This window comes from Periplaneta americana, chromosome 12, assembly GCF_040183065.1.
Source record: "Periplaneta americana isolate PAMFEO1 chromosome 12, P.americana_PAMFEO1_priV1, whole genome shotgun sequence".
NCBI lineage: Eukaryota > Metazoa > Arthropoda > Insecta > Blattodea > Blattidae > Periplaneta > Periplaneta americana.
The window spans coordinates 55,313,187-55,322,922 of record NC_091128.1 but is presented as its reverse complement, the minus strand read 5'-3'; the positions used below and the strand labels follow the sequence as shown (position 1 = coordinate 55,322,922).

The window sequence follows — 9,736 nt, the reverse complement described above, 5'->3', positions numbered from 1 at the left end:
TCGATTTCATATGGAATAGCCCATATATTAGACCTCTCCGACATATGTGCAATACAAGGCTCCAGGTTCTGAATTCCTTCCTAAGACTCTTGCACAGTAGTGTACATTATCAACTACAAATGCTCATGGAAAGATTGCATGGTAAAACCAACTTCTGAAATCATTCTCTGTCCAATTTTCCCGTTACTTCTTCAATTGTCTCTGCTCTGACAAAGAGGAACAATTCCTCGATCTATCACCTACTGTACTCTTTGTCCTGTTAGTTCTTCCATTGTCACAGCATAGAGAGAGAGAGAGACAATTCTCTTTCTTCTTCTACTGATGGTATTGGTTTCTGAGTACTGTGCTTCATAAGTCAACCATTCAGAGAACGAGATCAGTATCAGTTGCAAATGTAAAAATGAGCAACAACGACCTAGTTATTCTGAGTTATTTAAACTAAACGTGAATGACTTTGCGGAGAAAATGTATTGGCATTTTTAAATTAATTTCTGTTTAGGCCTACCATTACATAACTTTAAAAACTTAATTTCCTTACTGTCTTTTTAATACATGGACATTTAGGACCTCCTGTACTTTTTGCATAAAAATAGGAAAAAGAGGGGTCTAATATTATGCGAGTAAATATGGTAGTTATCAAACTGCTAAAATTTAAATAATTACATTACTATCAAATTATAAAAAAAAAAACTGTTTTCTGAAACATAAGTGTTTACCCTAACCTGATACATTTAAATAATGGGAATACTAGCAAGTAAATTTTTATCAAAATCTCATTGCCTGCATAATGATGACATCAATAATACAAAGTAACAATGACTAGTAAAGTTCACTAGTTTATGGAAAAAGAAAAAAAATCAAAATCAGTAATCTTACATGTTTATCTGCTAATTTAAAAACCGAGTTTCATAAATATTGTATCAACATTCATCTTTGCAGCACTGACATTCTATATTCGACTACAAGAAACGTAAAAAATATAATTAGCAAATATAACAAGCCTAACATGTACTGTGACACAAAATATATACAAGATAGAAATGTGGTAAATATTACAGGTCACTGATTACACCATCAGGAGAAAAATTATTCACCAAATGATCTGGCAAAATAAAATTCAATTTTATACTGAGCACTCCATTAAATGAGGACTGAGGAAATGAGTACTCACCTTACTTATGCAAATGGTTTCAAAAGGATCAAACAGGAAGATTGAGGTGGCAGGAGAATCTTTCAAATGCAAGAGCAAGGTCCTCAAAGAAGTTAACCTTGTGTGTACCAAAGCATAATACACATACAATACCAGGTTACAGATCTAATGCTAAAGAATAGGAAGATGGAGATAGCAGGAGCATCTTTCAAAGGTAGGAGCATGTTCCTTATAAGAAGTTAATCCTGTGTAAACAAGACATAATGCTAAGGAGCATATTCATTTTCAAACCTTAAACACTGGACATTTGAGGTGGGATAACCAAAGTAGTGCCATTTCATAGAACAGCTTAGGATACTGAAAGGAAGTAAGATCTTTAGGAATTTTGGTACAAAGTGTTTTCACACTTGCTTCATATCTTGAATTCAATCCCTCTGGAATATGTACGAAAAGGCAATCTCCATAGCAAACGTTGGTAGGAGGCTGCAGTTATCTGATGACCGGAACAAAACATTACGTCTAGTAACTGGAAGAAAACACACAAGCAGCCCATTAATTACACATTCCTATCCCAGTTGTTTCTTTATTAACTGCAGTATTCAATCCATGAATTTAAACTGCAAACAAATGTAATATGGCTTCAGACTTTTTGTAATTTTTGTTAAAACGACGTTCGATATTTTAAAAGATAAAAATTAATCAGTATCCCCTACCATCCTTCTGGATACTGAAGACTACATATCTATATATATAATTTGAACTGGTAATGGAAATTACGGGAAAATGGCTGAACAGATTTTAACGAATGACCGTCATTTTGAAGCTTGGCATCCAAGGATTTTCAGAGAAATAGTAACTTTCAATGAAGCATTAGTTTTCCTACATAATTTTCCTATTTTCTAAAATCCATCTTTCGTCAAGTTTGAGAACTATCAGAATAAAACAAAACAAACACTACGATAAACAATAGGCTATTACACGAAGGCCATGACCTGCAGGATTGCTGACATATTTAGAGTTCAAATTCAATTGGTTATTTGAAATTTCAAGACTTGCTAAAAATAATTTACAGGTCCGATTTTGCAGTGTGTAATTTTCTGAGTACAGGTATGTATTGGATATTAAAATCTACAAAACGTGAAGTGATTTGATGACATTATTTCCATTAGAAATGAAATATTATTATAGTTAATGCCATGATGTGACTATTCTTCATTAATTATACATATTAAACCTATTATAATGATATGAAAGTGAAACGTTTTGGGGTTATATAAGTAGATGTAGATCTTGATATTTTCTATAATTTACTGAGTGGTGGCTACAAAACTTACGTAAGATAATATTGTTAATAAAAATCAAATTTTTATAGTTATTAATCAAGTGGGGTTGGGTGTTTTTCATATACTTAATGATGGTGTGGTGTAGATATTTATATGCGTCATGCTCTTCAGTATTGGCTCGAGAGAGCGCAAAAATTACAGTTCCTAAGGAAAGACCAAAAGGTATTACTTACTGATAAAATAAGAGACCTACAAACTTACAATCCACAATAACCTGAAATAGCTATTGCTTTACTCCCACATGAAAAACCCACTGATCGTCCTGACATTGTTACTTGCGTTTTCGCGTTGAAACTCAGAACCTAAGGTGGATAGGTTCAAGAAAAAGTATCTGGCATAAAAAATTATTCAGAAGGAGTATGTTTCATTATTATGGAAGCAAATAACTTTCAAAATGTCTGGTATTCTTCATTGAAAATAAATCTGGAAATTTTTTATTTGAATGTCTAATGAACTTAGTTTGTAGCATTTGCTGCACAAGCCACTAGTTTTTACATATTTACAGTTCCTCGCACTATACTAATTTTCGTGAAGTTAATAATTACGACTATAGAATATTAGTGTGATAAAACAACATTTTGGAACTACATTATGTCTCTTTTCAACATTTTCTATTATATTTCCCAACTTCAGATGCATAATAGCTTCTCTAACAATACATATGATGAAAACTTATCACTCTCATCCACCAACAGCAGAGCAAGATGCAAGATGTCATCACATCAGATTGTATGGATAGCAAAATATATTCACTATAATGAATTTCATTATAGCAACTAGAATAAACTAAGTAATAATAATATTTCACTATATTGAATTAAATTATTAACTTTTGTATAGCAGTTTAATTTCAGAGAGGTAATAATTTATGTTATTGCAAATTCCAGTTGTTACCTACAATTGTATGATATGATAAAGTTTCTATCAATGTTAAAATGTACAATTAACTATCAACTGCACAAGACCCATTTAGTTAACATAATTTACAATCTAAAACTTCTATATTCTTAAATATCAACACTAAAACAGCAGTGCATCATGTCACAAAGGTAGAAATATCCAACATTTCAGAGCAGGTTACCTGTTTCATCATAAAAGAAGAGTCTGACTAAACAATAAATAGCTTTTGCCTTCTCTGATACATAGCTCTCGAATGTCGGATATTCTAAGAAATCCATAAATTTCGTATCACATTGATCAAGGACCCTTAAGACATACTTAAGGGTCCATTACACAGCGTAATACTACATGACTTGGTTTTCTTATTAGGAGTTCATAAATATTTTTCTTAATTATATAGTATGCAGTAATAATAGTAATGTTCTGAAAGTTTGGGCAATTTTATAGTTTATGTTGATAAATAATATTGTTGTAGTCAAGAAAATAAACATACACACCTCCCTTATCTTAACATTTGATAGCACCAACTTATACACTACTTCCAAATTACAAGGAAAAAACTCCCTCTCCCCCTCCCTCTCTGGATACTTAGTTCTTTTTTAGCCATATCAGAGATGTCGTAAAATAGTCATGCATGAACCTTAATTGTAAGAGATAGATTTCGAAAATATGCAAATCTCTTTTAAAATCTGAATAACTCAAAAACCATTTGATCATAATGAAACTTACATGCAAGAATACTTATAGAAAGGGGATGAAGTATCCAAAATATAAATTTCACCCATCACATCCCCTTAACCGAAAAACAGTTTTAATAGTTTATGGGGAAAGGTACACTTGTATAAATGCAATATGTATTTCAATAATAATAAGAATACTACAACAATATTACACTTACCCTGTATTGAACTCCTGATCTGATGTAGCCTCTTCAACTTCTTCACCTTGTTCCTCCTCTTCTGCTGTAACAAGGAAAATGTCTTTGCTTGAAAGAAGGGCAGCAACATAAGACAAAAATACAAAGAGAAAATTTACAAAACACAAACTAATACTATATCTGAATGGGAAATTGTGACGAGGGATCTAAGTCACTAAAGTGGTCATTTGGAATTAAACATATTTCTATATTCAATGAGGCTAGTTCTATATTTCAGTGATAAAAGTGGCCTCTGTGAGCCTTTCTATCAATTTAAGATACATTTACGTGGTTTTCCAGGTTTTGTGTAAAAAGGGAGCTGAGTCAATGTGCTATTCCTTAATCCATATCCTCTGTATTCTTGATAAGTTTCACAATCTTCACTCCTATGTTGGGGTCATTCATACTGCTCAGTGACAGGGTTCCAAAGAATTGGAGTTCCTTTCTTTCTAAGATCTCACATTCAAACCATGTTTTGCTATTTGCACAGTCTACAAATGAGATCTCCTTGAAAGAGCTACGCAGTTTATGGATGCTTCCTGAAATGGACTGACTGTCTAGTAATTAATGCAATGATTTATTTATTTACTTACATATTTATTTATTTACTTACTTATTTATTTATTTATTTAGTTATTTATTTATTTAATTAGTTACTTATTTATTTACTTACTTATTTACTTACTTATCAGTTATTTATTTATTTATTTATTTGTCTATAAGAGGACAAAGCCCCAATTACAATAGACAGTACAGATATGTTTAAAAAAACATAAAATTGCATATAACATGAAAAAAGAGATAAAACGGATACAAATGCAAGATACGAGTGTAATTACAAATTAAAAATTAAAAATGAAAAAAAAAAAAAAAAAGCAAATAGATACTACCTAAATAAAAGACACAGATATAGATATAAATGAAAAATAAGAAATAAAAATAAATTAAAAAGGGTTAAGTATATATACCATAGTCAAAAATGTGTGTGTGTTTATCTAATGCTCTGGATTTAACAATGAAGTCATCATCCTTCTTGCTTCCCAATATTTTGATGGAAGGTCCACAGATGTCCTAAGAGTTTCACAATTAGCCAGGTGCTCCATCTCCATGTCCTCTTCTCTGGTGCACATTAAGCATTTAAGTGAATTTAGTACACCAATACGATGGAGATATTTACTGAGGCAATCATGACCAGTAATCAATCTACACATGGCCACGGCAGATTTTCGAGGTAGATCAGGAATTAGTTTTGGATCTTTGAATGATTCTTTCCATTTTGAATTTTGATGTTTTGCCTGTTCGCTGTTACTCATTCTTTTTTTGACTCGTTTTATTGATTCATATGGGAACTTGAAATTTGTTTTTAAGTTGATTTTAGTTCCTTTCTTTGTTAACATATCTGCTTTCTCGTTACCGTTCAGTCCACAGTAGGCCGGGATCCATTGGAAGACCACTTTTTTATTTAGCATTTAAATTTGTTTTACCATGCAATGAATTTCTTTTACTTTTTCCATTTTAGGGGATGTAGTTGAGCTGATGAACTGGATTGCAGCTTTGGAGTCAGACAGGATGACTATGTTTTTGCACTGGTTTAGCCAAACAAATACATTTTGAAGTGATGTATAAATGGCTTCAACTTCGCCATCAAAATTTGTTGTGTACTTGCCAACATTTTTATAAAGCGAAAAGTATTGACAAGTAGCTCCTGCTCCAGCTCCTTCATTTGATCCATGAGAGATCCATCAGTGTAAATGTACAACCAGTCCTTTTGTGGATATTTTCTATTCATTGTTTGTAGGGCAATGGCTTTTGCTACTTTTGGATTTATATCCTTTTTGTTGAAGACTTAATGTAGCTATAATTGGCAAATTACAGAGTAAATATAACACTATGTTAATAAATTCAATATACAGTATTATATAGTAGGCCTAATAGGCTTAATTTATTTATTTAAGAAATTCACTACTGCAGAACATGTGTTCCAATTAGTAGGATATCTGATTATAACTATAACTACCATGCAACATGAATTTAACATATCATGAATCTATTGCTGTATATAACTTTTTCTTGTACATATTGTACGATAACGAAAAATCTAAATCCTCTTTATTTGATAGATGATTGTAATTTCGAAGCATTAATAAAAGTGGAGACATTTTATGAGATTGTGTTTTTGATGTCTGTAAATAAAAGGGAGATCGCTTTCTCAAATTTAGATTTAAATTTATGTTTTCTTCTGTTCAGATGAGAACTTGATTGAGACTTTTGATAAGAGTTTTGCCAAGAATAGTTTATCACTTTTTACTCCTTTTTTCACTAATTTGTCTGCTTTTACATTTCCTTCTATGTTCTGATGGCCTGGCATCCATTATAACTCCACTGTCAGATCCTGTAGAAATTTGAAGACATTCTCACACCAGCTTGGAACTGAATTGGATGTAGTCAAGTGCTTTAAGGGCAGCTTGAATGTCTGAGACTGACCTTTGTAGTCTTCTTCAACTCCCCTTTGGGCACAGGCCAGGATTGCACATTTCTCTGTCTGAAAGACAGTACAATATCTACCTAAACTGAAGAAAAGATTTGTCTTTGGAGATATACTGCGTATTCTTGATCTGCAATGGTCCCTTACACATGAAGCAGTAAGGTGTCACTGGATTGTTTCTGATTTCTGTCTGCTTGACCAGTCTGTTCATGATCCCATTTGAATCTTGAAAGCTCGTTCAAAGCAGTATTCTGTTTCTGATCCCATTTCTAATTCAACACAGCATCCTGAATCAAGTCCACACCAGTGGAGTAACAGTCAGCGCGTCTGGCCGTGAAACCAGGTGGCCCGGGTTCGAATCCTAGTTGGGGCAAGTTACCTGGTTGAGGTTTTTTCTGGGGTTTTCCTCAACCCAAAACGAGCAAATGCTGGGTAACTATCAGTGCTGGACCCCGGACTCATTTCACCGCCATTATTACCTTCAATTCATTCAGACACTAAATAACCTAGATGTTGATACAGCATCATAAAATAACCCAATAAAACAAATAAATCCTGAATCAAGCTGTGACCAAAGCTACAAAGACCCTTTTTTTCAGTTGTCCATGTGAATCAGTCGATAGGCTGCTAGTTTAGCCTCTGCTTTAAGGAATATATGTAGCAATGGTAATCCAAGTAGCCAAGTAGGATGATCATGCCGAAGAGTGAATGTATCTTTGACTGCTCAGGCTGGTACGCTAGATTCTACAAAAAATCGACAATCTCACTCAAAACACAACATAAACTCCGTCAAGAGAGAATGCAATAAAATATCAAATTAGATGGTTTTAGAGTCTGGCCATCGAAATATTTACAAGTTATGTAATAAATGCATAGTCAAAAATAATTTACTTCTTATTAGACTTCATTGGAAAATTCACAGAAAATAATTATTAATAACATTAGCAGATTGTAAAAATGTACCTGAATCAAACATTTTGAAAAGAGCAGTTCTCTTTAATCAGAGGCAAAACATAAAAATGGTGTATGGAGACAAACTGTTTCAAGGTTATTTATTAATTTGTTAATGAACATAGCAGGCAAAGCCCAATTACAATATTCAAGACTGACGAAGTAATTTATAAAACATAAACAAGGAAAAGGAAACTTACTCTTATTAAAAACTGAAAAGTAATGTCTACAAGGGTATGTCTACTATTTTTTTTCGTCGCTATGAATATAGTTAAAAATATTAGTGATAGTACATTGTATTCAGTGAACTTTCTGCTTTCAGTGACGCAAGTTTCTTATCTCTGACAATAGAGAGCTCTGAGTTATAGCCTGAAACATGGCGGCGTGTACCAGCACAATGTCGGTGTGTCTGAAGCAGTGTGCTGTGATCGAGTTTTAACAGCAGAAAATATGCCCCAATAGACATTCATTGGAGATTGAAGACTGTTTATCATGATCAATGCGTTCACATCAGTACTGTGCGACATTTGTCTGCTCGTGCTTATCCTCGCCACTTCCTTTCCTCCCCATCATCCTTTCCTCATCATCCCGTTTCTGGATTTTCAGATCACTCTACAGGCGACCTCCCGGAACTACTGGCTCTCTCGATCGGCCTCCATGGAATGTAGCAAAACGACGTTGGATGGCTTCTGCAATGAGCACCCGAGGCGGACCTACTCGGTGGAGGAGTTTCGCCTCGGACCAACAGGGGCCTTGGGGGAAGTTGCCGAAGCAGGAATGATATATGGATTTCTGTTGGCTGTACGGACCGGTCATTAGGGAGTCATGTGGTTGAGTTGGTGCGCGTAGGGGATCTATGGCACACAACTCCATTCCATATCGAGGGTTAGCGCAATAGATATCAACAGGTTGCTGGGCCATCAGTGCCCCGCCCTCAGTTAAATTCCATTCCATTTCATTCCATTCCAAGTTATAAGATCCAATGCTTGAATGATAACGCTAATGAAGAGAAAGAATGACAGAAGAAACATCTCATTAATACAAAAGAAAACTTTCAAAACAATTTTATTTGATAGTTTTACCTGCATATTCCTTCTTTTTGCGACTATAAGCTCTCTTGGAAGTAACAGGTGGTTGGTCAGTCTCTCCATGCACCAGACTGTTACGATACATAAGCAAAGGCTGCCAGTCCTCACCACGACTAGACGGCATACCAGCAGCAATGCGACGGTCCAGGAAAGTTAAGCTGTCAAAGATTCGTAATTCAAATAAAAAATCAACTCCCAAAAATGTACTAGCATTCATACACTATGCACATACATTACATACATACAAACATACATATATACACTCATCGAAAGAAAAAAATGACCAGTTTAAAGATGTCTTCATGCTGGTCATGTGGTAGAGTTGTACTAAAATTCTGCAGCATACCATCTTTATGATTCTGCCTACTGTTTTCCCTCTCATATACTTTTAGAGCGAACTTAATACTGTTCTAATGTTATCTGTTTCTAATTTAGATACTGATATACACCATAAGCACAAACAGTTTCGACATTTTCCTCTACAATATAATTACTACAAATATTTTATTTTACTTAGACTCCTGTAACCTTCACAAGAAAGAGACAAATCTCGCTAACTTTTAAAGGTGCTCACTATGATTGCACCATATGACACGACACCAGTCGATGCAGTGATGAAACTCTTCCCATACTCTTCTCGGCATAGCATCATCATCAATGTTGTCAACAGTCCTGGTAATCCACAGCCTCAACTCAGCAAGATTGTGTGGTAAGAGTGAAACAAACATGGCTTCTTTTATGTAGCCCCATTTGTTGCTTTCTATGTAAGTGGGACAGTGAAAGCTCACCAAGTGACAATGGACTTTCACAACGATTTTTCCCCCATACGTTCCATTTTAAATAAAAAAAATCTCCCTATAAATTTCTTCATTTGGAGAAGGCCTAGTCTGAGATATGGATTTT

At 34.1% G+C, this 9,736-nt stretch overlaps 1 protein-coding gene across 2 annotated transcripts in view; it reads right to left on the bottom strand.

Annotated features, from left to right (window-relative positions):
- Positions 1–283: 283 nt before the first annotated feature.
- The window catches only part of SA1 (stromal antigen), a 63,318-nt gene continuing 53,865 nt past the window's right edge, over positions 284–9,736 (bottom strand). Inside the window, exons 20-22 of one of the 2 annotated variants that reach the window (XM_069841348.1) lie at positions 8,828–8,991; positions 4,292–4,355; positions 284–1,676 (exon numbers count right to left, since the gene is read on the bottom strand). In XM_069841348.1, the coding sequence (XP_069697449.1) occupies positions 1,670–1,676; positions 4,292–4,355; positions 8,828–8,991 (235 nt within the window). In that variant the 3' untranslated portion in view covers positions 284–1,669. The remainder of the gene's footprint in view (positions 1,677–4,291; positions 4,356–8,827; positions 8,992–9,736) is intronic. The other variant, XM_069841349.1, reaches the window with a different exon arrangement.